Genomic DNA, 17,500 nt, shown 5'->3' with positions numbered 1-17,500 from the left:
GCTCATATCTACCTGGACCCTCGACCGGTTCAGCTCATATCTACCTGAACCCTCGACCGGTTCAGCTCATATCTACCTGGACCCCCTCGACCGGTTCAGCTCATATCTACCTGGACCCCCTCGACCGGTTCAGCTCATATCTACCGGATCCCTCGACCGGTTCAGCTCATATCTACCTGAACCCTCGACCGGTTCAGCTCATATCTACCTGAACCCTCGACCGGTTCAGCTCATATCTACCGGATCCCTCGACCGGTTCAGCTCATATCTACCTGGACCCTCGACCGGTTCAGCTCATATCTACCTGGACCCTCGACCGGTTCAGCTCATATCTACCTGAACCCTCGACCGGTTCACCTCATATCTACCGGATCCCTCGACCGGTTCAGCTCATATCTACCTGAACCCTTGACCGATTCAGCTCATATCTACCGGATCCCTCGACCGGTTCAGCTCATATCTACCTGGACCCTCGACCGGTTCAGCTCATATCTACCTGAACCCTCGACCGGTTCAGCTCATATCTACCTGATCCCTCGACCGGTTCAGCTCATATCTACCTGAACCCTCGATCGGTTCAGCTCATATCTACCTGAACCCTCGACCGGTTCAGCTCATATCTACCTGAACCCTCGACTGGTTCAGCTCATATCTACCTGGACCCTCGACCGGTTCAGCTCATATCTACCGGATCCCTCGACCGGTTCAGCTCATATCTACCTGAACCCTCGATCGGTTCAGCTCATATCTACCTGAACCCTCGACCGGTTCAGCTCATATCTACCGGAACCCTCGACCGGTTCAGCTCATATCTAGGTGGCAGACTTTTCTCATGGGCATGGCTGGTTCAGTATCGTCCCCAGAATCTATTCACTATGGTGTCCCTCAGGGGTCAATTCTGTACACCATTCTTTTTTTTCTGTACATTCCTGGGCCAAAATTTTGAGAATAACACAAATATTAATTTCCACAAAGTTTGCTGCTTCAGTGTCTTTAGATATTTTTGTCAGATGTTACTATGGAATACTGAAGTATAATTACAAGCATTTCATACGTGTCAAAGGCTTTTATTGACAATTACATGAAGTTGATGCAAAGAGTCAATATTTGCAGTGTTGACGCTTCTTTTTCAAGACCTCTGCAATCCGCCCTGGCATGCTGTCAATTAACTTCTGGGCCACATCCTGACTGATGGCAGCCCATTCTTGCATAATCAATACTTGGAGTTTGTCAGAATTTGTGGGGTTTTGTTTGTCCACCCGCCTCTTGAGGATTGACCACAAGTTCTCAATGGGATTAAGGTCTGGGGAGTTTCCTGGCCATGGACCCGGAATATCGATGTTTTGTTCCCCGAGCCACTTAGTTATCAATTTTGCCTTATGGCAAGGTGCTCCATCATGTTGGAAAATGCATTGTTCGTCACCAAACTGTTCCTGGATGGTTGGGAGAAGTTGCTCTTGGAGGATGTGTTGGTACCATTCTTTATTCATGGCTGTGTTCTTAGGCAAAATTGTGAGTGAGCCCACTCCCTTGGCTGAGAAGCAACGCCACACATGAATGGTCTCAGGATGCTTTACTGTTGGCATGACACAGGACTGATGGTAGCGCTCACCTTGTCTTCTCCGGACAAGCTTTTTTCCGGGTGCCCCAAACAATCGGAAAGGGGATTCATCAGAGAAAATGACTTTACCCCAGTCCTCAGCAGTCCAACCCCTGTACCTTTTGCAGAATATCAGTTTGTCCCTGATGTTTTTCCTGGAGAGAAGTGGCTTCTTTGCTGCCCTTCTTGACACCAGGCCATCCTCCAAAAGTCTTCGCATCACTGTGTGTGCAGATGCACTCACACCAGCCTGCTGCCATTCCTGAGCAAGCTCTCTACTGTTGGTGCCCCGATCCCTCAGCTGAATCAAGGAGACGGTCCTGGTGCTTGCTGGACTTTCTTGGGCGCCCTGAAGCCTTCTACACAACAATTGAACCACTCTCCTTGAAGTTCGTGATGATCCGATAAATAGTTGATTCAGGTGCAGTCTTACTGGCAGCAATATCCTTGCCTGTGAAGCCCTTTTTGTGCAAAGCAATGATGACGGCACGTGTTTCCTTGCAGGTTACCATGGTTGACAGAGGAAGAACAATGATTCCAAGCACCACCCTCCCTTTGAAGCTTCCAGTCTGTTATTCAAACTCAATCAGCATGACAGAGTGATCTCCAGCCTTGTCCTCGTCAACACTTACACCTGTGTTAACGAGAGAATCACTGACATGATGTCAGCTGGTCCTTTTGTGGCAGGGCTGAAATGCAGTGGAAATGTTTTGGGGGGATTCAGTTCATTTGCATGGCAAAGAGGGACTAACAATTAATTGCAATTCATCTGATCACTCTTCATAACATTCTGGAGCATATGCAAATTGCCATCATACAAACTGAGGCAGAAGACTTTGTGAAAATGAATATTTGTGTCATTCTCAAAAGTTTTGGCCATAATCTGTAATCATAACATTCAGTTTCACTGCTATGCGGAAGTACCTTTCACCATTGACCAAGCTAGCATAGCTACCCTTCCCCAGTGACCAAGCTAGCATAGCTACCCTTCCCCATTGACCAAGCTAGCGTAGCTACCGTTCCCCTTTGACCAAGCTAGCGTAGCTACCCTTCACCATTGACCAAACTAGCGTAGCTACCCTTCCCCATTGACCAAGCTAGCGTAGCTACCTTTCACCATTGACCAAGCTAGCGTAGCTACCCTTCCCCATTGACCAAGCTAGCGTAGCTACCCTTCCCCATTGACCAAGCTTGCGTAGTTACCCTTCATCATTGACCAAGCTAGCGTAGTTACCCTTCACCATTGACCAAGCTAGCGTAGTTACCCTTCACCATTGACCAAGCTAGCATAGCTACCTTTCACCGTTGACCAAGCTAGCATAGTTACCCTTCATCATTGACCAAGCTAGCGTAGTTACCCTTCACCATTGACCAAGCTAGCGTAGCTACCCTTCACCATTGACCAAGCTAGCGTAGCTACCCTTCACCATTGGCAAAGCTAGCGTAGTTACCCTTCACCATTGACCAAGCTAGCGTAGCTACCCTTCACCGTTGACCAAGCTAGTGTAGCTACCCTTCACCGTTGACCAAGCTAGCGTAGCTACCCTTCATCATTAACCAAGCTAGCGTAGTTACCCTTCACCGTTGACCAAGCTAGCGTAGCTACTCTTCACCGTTGACCAAGCTAGCGTAGCTACCCTTCCCCATTGACCAAGCTGGCATAGCTACCCTTCCCCATTGACCAAGCTAGCGTAGCTACCCTTCACCATTGACCAAGCTAGTGTAGCTACCCTTCACCATTGACCAAGCTAGCGTAGCTACCCTTCACCATTGACCAAGCTAGCATAGCTACCCTTCACCATTGACCAAGCTAGCATAGCTAACCTTCACCATTGACCAAGCTAGCGTAGCTACCCTTCATCATTAACCAAGCTAGCGTAGTTACCCTTCACCATTGACCAAGCTAGCGTAGCTACCCTTCATCATTAACCAAGCTAGCATAGCTAACCTTCACCATTGACCAAGCTAGCGTAGCTACCCTTCATCATTAACCAAGCTAGCATAGCTAACCTTCATCATTAACCAAGCTAGCATAGCTAACCTTCACCATTGACCAAGCTAGCGTAGCTACCCTTCATCATTAACCAAGCTAGCGTAGTTACCCTTCACCATTGACCAAGCTAGCGTAGCTACCCTTCATCATTAACCAAGCTAGCGTAGCTACCCTTCACCATTGACCAAGCTAGCATAGCTAACCTTCACCATTGACCAAGCTAGCGTAGCTACCCTTCATCATTAACCAAGCTAGCGTAGTTACCCTTCACCATTGACCAAGCTAGCGTAGTTACCCTTCACCATTGACCAAGCTAGCGTAGCTACCCTTCATCATTAACCAAGCTAGCGTAGTTACCCTTCACCGTTGACCAAGCTAGCATAGTTGCCCTTCACCATTGACCAAGCTAGCGTAGCTACCCTTCATCATTAACCAAGCTAGCATAGCTACCCTTCACCATTGACCAAGCTAGCATAGCTACCCTTCACCATTGACCAAGCTAGCATAGCTACCCTTCACCATTGACCAAGCTAGCATAGCTACCCTTCACCATTGACCAAGCTAGCATAGCTACCCTTCACCGTTGACCAAGCTAGCGTAGCTACCCTTCACCGTTGACCAAGCTAGCATAGCTACCCTTCACCATTGACCAAGCTAGCATAGCTACCCTTCACCATTGACCAAGTTAGCGTAGCTACCCTTCACCGTTGACCAAGCTAGCGTAGCTACCCTTCACCAATGATAAGAAATCAGAGGTTGTTGTATTTGGTCCCCACCTTGAAGGAACTCAGATTGTAGATAACCTTAGTACTTCTTCCACAAATGTAAAGCATAAAGAGGCGTTTAATATATGATAAAACATTATTCAAATATATATTCTCCTTCCGCCTGTCTTTGTTTCTTTGTTAGGACTTGTGTTTTATTATTTAATGATGTGAAGCACTTTGTTACTTTTTATTGAAAAGCACTATACAAATAGTTTAATCTTATTATTATTAGTAGTATCATTATTATTATTATTATTATGTGTATGTCTTGTGCATTATACAGTTTACATGTGTTATGTGCTTGTTTAAATTGAGCTTAATTATGAAATGTATGGGATCTTCTGTTTTGATGATTTTTGACCCCTGATATTGTTGTTGCTGCTCTCCATGCTTTCAGACTACCCATGGCGGTTCCCTAACTCTGCAATGGACTCCAACGTCATCAAGTGGCTGTATTTACCTGACTTCCACACCAACCCCAACCCAATCTTTCTTGTCTGTATGTATCATACTGCTCTGTCGGTGTATTATGGATCGGTATGGACAGGGTTAATAGAATGGATTATATTGCCTCAGTCTCTATCTACATTTTGGTTAGCTATTAAATTGCTATGAAGCTAATATATGCTTTCCTAAATCCTCCCCTTGCCACGTACTCCTCTCCTCTCTCCTCTCTCTTTTTTCTCCTCTCCTCTCCTCTCCTCTCCTCTCCCTCTTCTCTCCTCTCCTCTCCTCTCTCTTTTTTCTCCTCTCCTCTCCTCTCCTCTCCTCTCCTCTCCTCTCCTCTCCTCTCCTCTCCTCTCCTCTCTATAGATGACTTCATGCTCCTTCTCTGCGCCTCACTCCAGAAGAGTATATTTGAAGAGGAGAACAAGGCAGCCGTCCGTCTCATGGCCGGAGACAACGTGGAGATCTGTAGAGACCTCGACGCAGCCTCCTTCAGCGTTCACAACCCTGTGCCCGACTTCATACATTCCAGGTAGTGACTATACCATTATACCATGGAGAGTGATGCATATGAGCATGTATGTTACAGTATGTTACTGTATGTTACAGAGGTGCAGCCCAGTGAAGTACCAACCAGAAGCTCTCACCTTGATTGCGCTAGGCAGCAAGCGAGGAAGGCGGATCCGATGGGAGGATAGGGAGAGACAGGAAAAGAGGATAGCCATTGATTGTGTCCTGTTCTAACATTACAGTGTTTTGATGCTCAGAGTGGAGAACTGTTTCATTATGGCACTCTGTGTCCATCAACAGCAGTAGTTAAGGACAGAGCACTAGCACACTACCTTCCATCCCAAACCATGCTCTAGTCTGCATCCCAAACCATGCTCTAGCCTGCATCCCAAACCATGCTCTTGTCTGCATCCCAAACCATGCTCTAGCCTGCATCCCAAACCATGCTCTAGTCTGCATCCCAAACCATGCTCTGGCCTGCATCCCAAACCATGCTCTAGTCTGCATCCCAAACTATGCTCTAGCCGGCATCCCAAACCATGCTCTAGTCTGCATCCCAAACCATGCTCTAGCCTGCATCTAGTCTGCCTCCCAAACCATGCTCTAGTCTGCATCCCAAACCATGCTCTAGTCTGCATCCCAAACCATGCTCTAGTCTGCATCCCAAACCATGCTCTAGTCTGCATCCCAAACCATGCTCTAGTCTGCATCCCAAACCATGCTCTAGCCTGCATCCCAAACCATGCTCTAGTCTGCATCCCAAACCATGCTCTGGCCTGCATCCCAAACCATGCTCTAGTCTGCATCCCAAACCATGCTCTAGCCGGCATCCCAAACCATGCTCTAGTCTGCATCCCAAACCATGCTCTAGCCTGCATCTAGTCTGCATCCCAAACCATGCTCTAGTCTGCATCCCAAACCATGCTCTAGTCTGCATCCCAAACCATGCTCTAGTCTGCATCCCAAACCATGCTCTAGTCTGCATCCCAAACCATGCTCTAGTCTGCATCCCAAACCATGCTCTAGTCTGCATCCCAAACCATGCTCTAGTCTGCATCCCAAACCATGCTCTAGCCTGCATCCCAAACCATGCTCTAGTCTGCATCCCAAACCATGCTCTAGTCTGCATCCCAAACCATGCTCTAGTCTGCATCCCAAACCATGCTCTAGCCGGCATCCCAAACCATGCTCTAGTCTGCATCCCAAACCATGCTCTAGCCTGCATCTAGTCTGCATCCCAAACCATGCTCTAGTCTGCATCCCAAACCATGCTCTAGTCTGCATCCCAAACCATCCTCTAGTCTGCATCCCAAACCATGCTCTAGTCTGCATCCCAAACCATCCTCTAGTCTGCATCCCAAACCATGCTCTAGTCTGCATCCCAAATCATGCTCTGGCCTGCATCCCAAACCATGCTCTAGTCTGCATCCCAAACCATGCTCTAGTCTGCATCCCAAATCATGCTCTGGCCTGCATCCCAAACCATGCTCTAGTCTGCATCCCAAACCATGCTCTAGTCTGCATCCCAAACCATGCTCTGGCCTGCATCCCAAACCATGCTCTAGTCTGCATCCCAAACCATGCTCTGGTCTGCATCCCAAACCATGCTCTAGCCTGCATCCCAAACCATGCTCTAGTCTGCATCCCAAACCATGCTCTAGCCTGCATCCCAAACCATGCTCTAGTCTGCATCCCAAACCATGCTCTGGCCTGCATCCCAAACCATGCTCTGGCCTGCATCCCAAACCATGCTCTAGCCGGCATCCCAAACCATGCTCTAGTCTGCATCCCAAACCATGCTCTAGCCTGCATCTAGTCTGCATCCCAAACCATGCTCTAGTCTGCATCCCAAACCATGCTCTAGTCTGCATCCCAAACCATCCTCTAGTCTGCATCCCAAACCATGCTCTAGTCTGCATCCCAAACCATCCTCTAGTCTGCATCCCAAACCATGCTCTAGTCTGCATCCCAAACCATGCTCTGGCCTGCATCCCAAACCATGCTCTAGTCTGCATCCCAAACCATGCTCTAGTCTGCATCCCAAATCATGCTCTGGCCTGCATCCCAAACCATGCTCTAGTCTGCATCCCAAACCATGCTCTAGTCTGCATCCCAAACCATGCTCTGGCCTGCATCCCAAACCATGCTCTAGTCTGCATCCCAAACCATGCTCTAGTCTGCATCCCAAACCATGCTCTGGTCTGCATCCCAAACCATGCTCTGGTCTGCATCCCAAACCATGCTCTAGTCTGCATCCCAAACCATGCTCTAGTCTGCATCCCGAACCATGCTCTAGTCTGCATCCCGAACCATGCTCTAGTCTGCGTCCCAAACCATGCTCTAGTCTGCGTCCCAAACCATGCTCTAGTCTGCATCTAGCCTGCATCCCAAACCATGCTCTAGCCTGCATCCCAAACCATGCTCTAGTCTGCATCCCAAACCATGCTCTAGTCTGCATCCCAAACCATGCTCTAGTCTGCATCTAGCCTGCATCCCAAACCATGCTCTAGCCTGCATCCCAAACCATGCTCTAGTCTGCATCCCAAACCATGCTCTAGTCTGCATCCCAAACCATGCTCTAGTCTGCATCCCAAACCATGCTCTAGTCTGCATCTAGCCTGCATCCCAAACCATGCTCTAGCCTGCATCCCAAACCATGCTCTAGTCTGCATCCCAAACCATGCTCTAGTCTGCATCCCAAACCATGCTCTAGTCTGCATCCCAAACCATGCTCTAGTCTGCATCCCAAACCATGCTCTGGTCTGCATCCCAAACCATGCTCTGGCCTGCATCCCAAACCATGCTCTAGTCTGCATCCCAAACCATGCTCTAGTCTGCATCCCAAACCATGCTCTAGTCTGCATCTAGTCTGCATCCCAAACCATGCTCTAGTCTGCGTTCCAAATGGCACCCACTGACCTATAGTGTACTACTGTTGACCAGGGTTGCCCAGCCATCAGCCCTTGTTCCCCGGCACTTATACCTCTGGTTTTTCCACGTATCAGATTCCTGATATAGAGGTAGAGAGAAGTCCATCATCTATAAGACATTCTGTCCAATCAGTGTCTGCCACTCTGGCCCACTTTCCAGACCTCTCTCTCTCTCGCTATCGATTCCATTTCCAATTCAATTCAATTTAAGGGGCTTTATTGGCATGGGAAACGTGCCAATAGATAATAAACAATATCAAATGAACAGTAAACATTACACTCACAGAAGTTCCAAACTAATAAAGACTCTGTTGGGCTGCGGTTAAGGGCGATATCCTTTAGGGTCCTGGTGAAGCTGCCTTATAGACCTGGTCGTAAAGGCTGTTGAAGTCCAGGGTGGAGTGGTGGGCCAGGTAGACATTTGGTTTTGAGGAACAGTCACAGGAAATACTTGCGTTTACCCGCTGTATGGCAGCAAGGTGGAAGTCTTTTCGTGGTAGCAGGGTGGAGATAACCACTTGTGCCTTGGGGAAAGTGGAAGAAGCTTTTTCAATCACTCCTTTCAGTGCTGTGGCCACCCTTTCCTGCTGTGCTCTCAGGTCGTTTGAGCCTGTGTGTATTATTATGTGGCTGGGTGACCATAGTTGGTCCTCAGACAGCATGTCCAGGGGGCGCTGGGTGTTTGGACACCAGAGTTTAGCCCCTGTGTGTTTGGGAAAAAGTGTATTTTCTTGTATATATTTCCCGTTTGAGTCAATAAGGAGTACAATCTGTGGCTTGTGTATGTCCTCAGCGGGTGTGGGAGGGGGGTTTGTCAGGAGGGCTCGCTCTCTCTCGCTTTCTCTTTCTCTCTGTCTCTCTCTCACCTGCCCTATCTCGCACTTCGACTCAGACTCTTTAGTCTGGGATTATAACAGCTTTTAATGTATGGAAAAGTTCAATGGAGGACGATAAAGCAAAAAAATCTGAAAAATCTGTATACATGTGTGAAAATGAAGTAAGGCAATAAATAGGCCATAGTGGCGAAGTAATTACAATTTAGCAAATTAACACTGGAGTGATAGATGTGCAGATGAGGATGTGTAGAAATACTGGTGTGCAAAAGAGCAGAAAAACAAAAACAAATATGGGGATGAGGTAGGTAGTTGGTTGGATGGGCTATTTAACAGATGGACTGTGTACAGCTGCAGCGATCGGTGAGCTGCTCTGACAGCCGATGCTTAAAGTTAGAGAGGGAGATATAAGTCTCCAACTTCAGTGATTTTTGCAATTCGTTCTAGTCATTGGCAGCAGAGAACTGGAAGGAAAGGCGGCCAAAGGAAGTGTTGGCTTTGGGGATGACCAGTGAAATATACCTGCTGGAGCGCGTACTACGGGTGGGTGTTGCTATGGTGACCAGTGAGCTGAGATAAGGCGGGGCTTTACCTAGCAAAGACTTATAGATGACCTGGAGCCAGTGGGTTTTGCCGACGGATATGTAGTGAGGGCCAGCCTACGAGAGCATACAGGTCGCAATGGTGGGTAGTATATGGGGCTTTGGTGACAAAACGGATGGCACTGTGATAGACTGCATCCAATTTGCTGAGTAGAGTGTTGGAGACTATTTTGTAAATGACATCGCCGAAGTCAAGGATCGGTAGGATAGTCAGTTTTACGAGCGTATGTTTGGCAGCATGAGTGAAGGAGGCTTTGTTGCGAAATAGGAAGCCGATTCTAGATTTAATTTTGGATTGGAGATGCTTAATATGAGTCTGGAAGGAGAGTTTACAGTCTAACCAGACACCTAGGTATTTGTAGTTGTCCACATATTCTAGTTCAGAACCGTCCAGAGTTGTGATGCTAGTCGGGCGGGAGGGTGCGGGCAGCAATCGGTTGAAGACAATGCACTTAGTTTTACTAGCATTTGAGAGCAGTTGAAGGCCACGGAAGGAGTGTTGTATGGCATTGAAGCACGTTTGGAGGTTTGTTAACACAGTGTCCAAAGAAGGGCCAGATGTATACAGAATGGTGTCGTGTGCATAGAGGTGGATCAGAGAATCACCAGCAGCAAGAGCGACATCATTGATGTATACAGAGAAAAGAGTCGGCCCGAGAATTGAACCCTGTGGCACCCCCATAGAGACTGCCAGAGGTCCGGACAACAGGCCCCCCCGATTTGACACACTAGACTCTATCTGAGAAGTAGTTGGTGAACCAGGCGAGGCAGTCATTTGAGAAGCCAAGGCTTCTCGCTCTCGCTCTCTCCCTGTCTCTCTCTCTTCAATCAATCAATTTTATTTTATATAGCCCTTCGTACATCAGATAATATCTCGAAGAGCTGTACAGAAACCCAGCCTAAAACCCCAAACAGCTAGAATGCAGGTGTAGAAGCACGGTGGCTAGGAAAAACTCCCTAGAAAGGCCAAAACCTAGGAAGAAACCTAGAGAGGAACCAGGCTATGAGGGGTGGCCAGTCCTCTTCTGGCTGTGCCGGGTGGAGATTATAACAGAACTATGCCAAGATGTTCAAAAATGTTCATAAGTGACAAGCATGGTCAAATAATAATCATGAATAATTTTCAGTTGGCTTTTCATAGCTGATCATTAAGAGTTGAAAAACAACAGGTCTGGGACAGGTGGCGGTTCCATAACCGCAGGCAGAACAGCTGAAACTGGAATAGCAGCAAGGCCAGGCGGACTGGGGACAGCAAGGAGTCACCACGGGCGGCAGTCCCGACGCATAGTCCTAGGGCCCAGGTCCTCCGAGAGAAAGAAAGAGAGAAGGAGAAAATTAGAGAGAGCCAAGATTTTCAAAATGTTCATAAATGACAAGCATGGTCAAATAATAATCAGGAATAAATCTCAGTTGGCTTTTCATAGCCGATCATTAAGAGTTGAAAACAGCAGGTCTGGGACAGGTAGGGGTTCCATAACCGCAGGCAGAAGAGTTGAAACTGGAATAGCAGCAAGGCCAGGCGGACTGGGGGCAGCAAGGAGTCACCACGGCCGGTAGTCCCGACGTATGGTCCTAGGGCTCAGGTCCTCCGAGAGAAAGAGAGAAGGAGAAAATTAGAGAGAGCCAAGATTTTCAAAATGTTCATAAATGACAAGCATGGTCAAATAATAATCAGGAATAAATCTCAGTTGGCTTTTCATAGCCGATCATTAAGAGTTGAAAACAGCAGGTCTGGGACAGGTAGGGGTTTCGTAACCGCAGGCAGAAACAGTTGAAACTGGAATAGCAGCAAGGCCGGGCGGACTGGGGACAGCAAGGTGTCAGCATGCCCGGTAGTCCTGACGTATGGTCCTAGGGCTCAGGTTCTCAGAGAGAAAGAGAGAACGAGAGAATTAGAGAGAGCATACTTAAATTCACACAGGACAATGGATAAGACAGGAGAAGTACTCCAGGTATAACCAACTGACCCCAGCCCCCCGACACATAAACTACTGCAGCATAAATACTGGAGGCTGAGACAGGAGCGGTCAGGAGACACTGTGGCCCCATCCGAAGAAACCCCCGGACAGGGCCAAACAGGAAGGATATAACCCCTCCCACTCTGCCAAAGCACAGCCCCCACACCACTAGAGGGATATCCTCAACCACCAACTTACAATCCTGAGACAAGGCCGAGTATAGCCCACAAAGGTCTCCACCACAGCACAACCAAGGGGGGGCGCCAACCCAGATAGGAAGTTCACGTCAGTAACTCAACCCACTCAAGTGACGCACCCCTCCTAGGGACGGCATGAAAGAGCACCAGCAAGCCAGTGACTCAGCCCCAGTAACAGGGTTAGAGGCAGAGAATCCCAGTGGAGAGAGGGGAACCGGCCCTGGAGAGACAGCAAGGGTGGTTCGTTGCTCCAGAGCCTTTCCGTTCACCTTCACACTCCTGGGCCAGACTACACTCAATCATATGACCTACTGAAGAGATAAGTCTTCAGTAAAGACTTAAAGGTTGAGACCGAGTCTGCGTCTCTCACATGGGTAGGCAGACTGTTCCATAAAAATGGAGATCTATAGGAGAAAGCCCTGCCTCCAGCTGTTTGCTTAGAAATTTTAGGGACAATTAGGAGGCCTGCGTCTTGTGACCGTAGCGTACGTGTAGGTATGTACGGCAGGACCAACTCGGAAAGATAGGTAGGAGCAAGCCCATGTAACTCTTTATAGGTTAACAGTAAAACCTTGAAATCAGCCCTTGCCTTAACGGGAAGCCAGTGTAGGGAAGCTAGCACTGGAGTAATATGATCAAATTTCTTGGTTCTAGTCAGGATTCTAGCAGCCGTATTTAGCACTAACTGAAGTTTATTTAGTGCTTTATCCGGGTAGCCGGAAAGTAGAGCATTGCAGTAGTCTAACCTAGAAGTAACAAATGCATGGATTAATTTTTCTGCATCATTTTTGGACAGAAAATTTCTGATTTTTGCAATGTTACGTAGATGGAAAAAAGCTGTCCTTGAAACAGTCTTGATATGTTCGTCAAAAGAGAGATCAGGGTCAAGAGTAACGCCGAGGTCCTTCACAGTTTTATTTGAAACGACTTTACAACCATCAAGATTAATTGTCAGATTTAACAGAAGACCTCTTTGTTTCTTGGGACCTAGAACAAGCATCTCTGTTTTGTCCGAGTTTAAAAGTAGAAAGTTTTCAGCCATCCACTTCCTTATGTCTGAAACACAGGCTTCTAGCGAGGGCAATTTTGGGGCTTCACCATGTTTCATTGAAATGTACAGCTGAGTATCATCCGCATAGCAGTGAAAGTTAACATTATGTTTTCGAATAACATCCCCAAGAGGTAAAATATATAGTGAAAACAATAGTGGTCCTAAAACGGAACCTTGAGGAACACCGAAATGTACAGTTGATTTGTCAGAGGACAGACCATTCACAGAGACAAACTGATATCTTTCCGACAGGTAAGATCTAAACCAGGCCAGAACTTGTCCGTGTAGACCAATTTGGGTTTCCAGTCTCTCCAAAAGAATGTGGTGATCGATGGTGTCAAAGGCAGCACTAAGGTCTAGTAGCACGAGGACAGATGCAGAGCCTCGGTCTGACGCCATTAAAAGGTCATTTACCACCTTCACAAGTGCAGTCTCAGTGCTATGATGGGGTCTAAAACCAGACTGAAGCATTTCGTATACATTGTTTGTCTTCAGAAAGGCAGTGAGTTGCTGCGCAACAGCTTTTTCTAAAATTTTTGAGAGGAATGGAAGATTCGATATAGGCCGATAGTTTTTTATATTTTCCGGGTCAAGGTTTGGCTTTTTCAAGAGAGGCTTTATCACTGCCACTTTTAGTGAGTTTGGTACACATCCGGTGGATAGAGAGCTGTTTATTATGTTCAACATAGGAGGGCCAAGCACAGGAAGCAGCTCCTTCAGCAGTTTAGTAGGAATAGGATCCAGTATGCAGCTTGAAGGTTTAGAGGCCATGATTATTTTCATCATTGTGTCAAGAGATATAGTACTAAAACACTTAAGTGTCTCTCCCGATCCCAGGCCCTCGCAGAGCTGTGCAGATCCAGGACAGCTAAGCCCTGGAGGAATACGCAGATTCAAAGAGGAGTCCGTAATTTGCGTTCTAATGGTCATGATCTTTTCCTCAAAGAAGTTCATGAATTTATTACTGCTGAAGTGAAAGCCATCCTCTCTTGGGGAATGCTGCTTTTTAGTTAGCTTTGCAACAGTATCAAAAAGAAATTTTGGATTGTTCTTATTTTCCTCGATTAAGTTGGAAAAGTAGGATGATCGAGCAGCAGTGAGGGCTCTTCGGTACTGCACGGTACTGTCTTTCCAAGCTAGTCGGAAGACTTCCAGTTTGGTGTGGCGCCATTTCCGTTCCAATTTCCTGGAAGCTTGCTTCAAAGCTCGGGTATTTTCTGTATACCAGGGAGCTAGTTTCTTATGACAAATGTTTTTCGTTTTTAGGGGTGCAACTGCATCTAGGGTATTGCGCAAGGTTAAATTGAGTTCCTCAGTTAAGTGGTTAACTGATTTTTGTCCTCTGACGTCCTTGGGTAGGCAGAAGGAGTCTGGAAGGGCATCAAGGAATTTTTGTGTTGTCTGAGAATTTATAGCACGACTTTTGATGCTCCTTGGTTGGGGTCTGAGCAGATTATTTGTTGCGATTGCAAACGTAATAAAATGGTGGTCCGATAGTCCAGGATTATGTGGAAAAACATTAAGATCTACAACATTTATTCCATGGGACAAAACTAGGTCCAGAGAATGACTGTGGCAGTGAGTAGGTCCAGAGACATGTTGGACAAAACCCACTGAGTCGATGATGGCTCCGAAAGACTTTTGAAGTGGGTCTGTGGACTTCTCCATGTGAATATTAAAATCACCAAAAATTAGAATATGATCTGCTATGACTACAAGGTCTGATAGGAATTCAGGAAACTCAGAGAGGAACGCTGTATATGGCCCAGGAGGCCTGTAACTATAAAAAGTGATTGAGTAGGCTGCATAGATTTCATGACTAGAAGCTCAAAAGACGAAAACGCCATTTTTTTTTTTGTAAATTGAAATTTGCTATCGTAGATGTTAGCAACACCTCCGCCTTTGCGGGATGCACGGGGGATATGGTCACTAGTGTAACCAGGAGGTGAGGCCTCATTTAACACAGTAAATTCATCAGGCTTAAGCCATGTTTCAGTCAGGCCAATCACATCAAGATTATGATCAGTGATTAGTTCATTGACTATGACTGCCTTTGAAGTGAGGGATCTAACATTAAGTAACCCTATTTTGAGATGTGAGGTATCACGATCTCTTTCAATAATGGCAGGAATGGAGGAGGTCTTTATCCTAATAAGATTGCTAAGGCGAACACCGCCATGTTTAGTTTTGCCCAACCTAGGTCGAGGCACAGACACAGTCTCAATGGGTATGGCTGAGCTGACTACACTGACTGTGCTATTGGCAGACTCCACTAAGCTGGCAGGTTGGCTAACAGCCTGCTGCCTGGCCTGCACCCTATTTCATTGTGGGGCTAAAGGAGTTAGAGACCTATCTATGTTGGTAGATAAGATGAGAGCACCCCTCCAGGTAGGATGGAGTCCGTCACTCCTTAGCAGGTCAGGCTTGGTCCTGTTTGTGGGTGAGTCCCAGAAAGAGGGCCAATTATCTACAAATTCTATCTTTTGGGAGGGGCAGAAAACAGTTTTCAACCAGCGATTGAGTGCTGAGACTCTGCTGTAGAGCTCGTCACTCCCCCTAACTGGGAGGGGGCCAGAGACAATTACTCGATGCCGACACATCTTTCTAGCTGATTTACACGCTGAAGCTATGTTGCACTTGGTGACCTCTGACTGTTTCATCCTAACATCGTTGGTGCCGACGTGGATAACAATATCTCTATACTCTCTACACTCGCCAGATTTAGCTTTAGCCAGCACCATCTTAAGATTAGCCTTAACGTCGGTAGCCCTGCCCCCTGGTAAACAGTGTATGATCGCTGGGTGATTCGTTTTAAGTCTAATACTGCGGGTAATGGAGTCGCCAATGACTAGGGTTTTCAATTTGTCAGAGCTAACGGTGGGAGCCTTCGGCGTCTCAGACCCCGTAACGGGAGGAGTAGAGACAAGAGAAGACTCAGACTCAGACTCCGACTCGCTACATAATGGGGAAAACCGGTTGAAAGTTTCTGTCGGCTGAATGAGCGACACCGGTTGAGCATTCCAACAGCATTTCCCTCCAGAAGCCATGAGAAAGTTGTCCGGCTGCGGGGACTGTGCGGGGGGATTTATACTAACGTTACTATCTGTACTTACTGGTGGCACAGACGCTGTTTCTTCCTTTCCTACACTGAAATTACCCTTGCCTAACGATTGCGTCTGAAGCTGGGCTTGCAGCACAGCTATTTTCGCCGTAAGGCGATCGTTCTCCTGTATATTATGAGTACAGCGACTGCAATTAGAAGACATCATGTTAATGTTACTACTTAGCTTCGGCTGTTGAAGGTGTTGACGAACCATGTCCAGATAAAGCGTCCGGAGTGAAAAGGTTGAATGAGGGAAAAAAGTTGCGATGGAAAAACTAAAAATATAAACGGTAATTAAAAACAGAAACAAAACAAAAAACGTAAAGTTGTCAGCTTGCAAAGTAAAGTAAAGTTGGCAGCAAAACGCACAGCAACAAAACGCACAGCAACACGTCTCTTGCTCTCTCTCTCTCTCTCTCTCTCGCGGTCTCTCTCTCTTGCTCTCCCTATCTCTCTCTCTCTCTCTCTCTCTCTCTCTCTCTCTCTCTCTCTCTCTCTCTCTCTCTCTCTCTCTCCCTGTCTCTCTCTCTTGCTCTCCCTATCTCTCTCTCTCTCTCTCTGTCTCTCTCTCTCTCTCTCTCCCTATCTCTCTCTCTCTCCCTATCTCTGTCTCTCTCTCCCTCCCTCCCTCCCTCCATCCCTCTCTCTCTCTCTCTCTCTCTCTCCCTCTCTCTCTGTCTCTCTCTCTCCCTCCCTCCCTCCATCCCTCTCTCTCCCTATCTCTCTCTCCCTATCGCTCTCTCTCTCTGTCTCCCTCCATCCCTCTCTCTCATACAGTAGATACCTGTAGTGACAGACATGGATCGGGTTTCATGTCAACCCCATATATTATATTATCCACTGTAGGCTCCAAGTATTGATCGATCATCAGACGTTTACTGTAAGCCTGACCATTATTGATCTCGTTAAGATGATGTGATTGATGGATATATGACAGATTATATTACAGGACATGTTGCTTTTTGTTATTGCAGCTCAATGTCTTAATGATGTATCTGTTATGATGACAGACAGCAGGGTGTCTTCTCATGTAGATAAAGTGGTCAGACTAACTGGGTTTGAACCCGCACTACAGGACTGTGTTAGCCCCCTGAGCTAAAGCCTAGCAACACATTGGAGACATTGTTGCTTTATTTCCTATCTCGTTTTCTAGTTGAGTCATTTAACAGACTCTCTGATCCAGAGTCACTACAGTAGTGAGTCATTTAGCAGACTCTCTGATCCAGAGACACTATAGTAGTGAGTCATTTAACAGACTCTCTGATCCAGAGTCACTACAGTAGTGAGTCATTTAACAGACTCTCTGATCCAGAGACACTATAGTAGTGAGTCATTTAGCAGACTCTCTGATCCAGAGACACTATAGTAGTGAGTCATTTAACAGACTCTCTGATCCAGAGCCACTACAGTAGTGAGTCATTTAACAGACTCTCTGATCCAGAGCCACTACAGTAGTGAGTCATTTAACAGACTCTCTTATCCAGAGCCACTACAGTAGTGAGTCATTTA

At 47.0% G+C, this 17,500-nt stretch overlaps 1 protein-coding gene across 1 annotated transcript in view; it reads left to right on the top strand.

The window, feature by feature from the left end:
• LOC129824570 (piezo-type mechanosensitive ion channel component 2-like) overlaps positions 1–17,500 on the top strand; it is a 185,795-nt gene that overhangs the window by 74,856 nt on the left and 93,439 nt on the right. Inside the window, exons 21-22 of the mRNA XM_055884261.1 lie at positions 4,758–4,859; positions 5,174–5,339. Coding sequence (XP_055740236.1) covers positions 4,758–4,859; positions 5,174–5,339 — 268 coding nt within the window. The remainder of the gene's footprint in view (positions 1–4,757; positions 4,860–5,173; positions 5,340–17,500) is intronic.

This window comes from Salvelinus fontinalis, chromosome 26 (genome assembly GCF_029448725.1).
Source record: "Salvelinus fontinalis isolate EN_2023a chromosome 26, ASM2944872v1, whole genome shotgun sequence".
NCBI classification, from domain to species: domain Eukaryota; kingdom Metazoa; phylum Chordata; class Actinopteri; order Salmoniformes; family Salmonidae; genus Salvelinus; species Salvelinus fontinalis.
The sequence above is the reverse complement of the archived record's forward strand: the minus strand, read 5'-3'. Positions and strand labels throughout refer to the sequence as shown.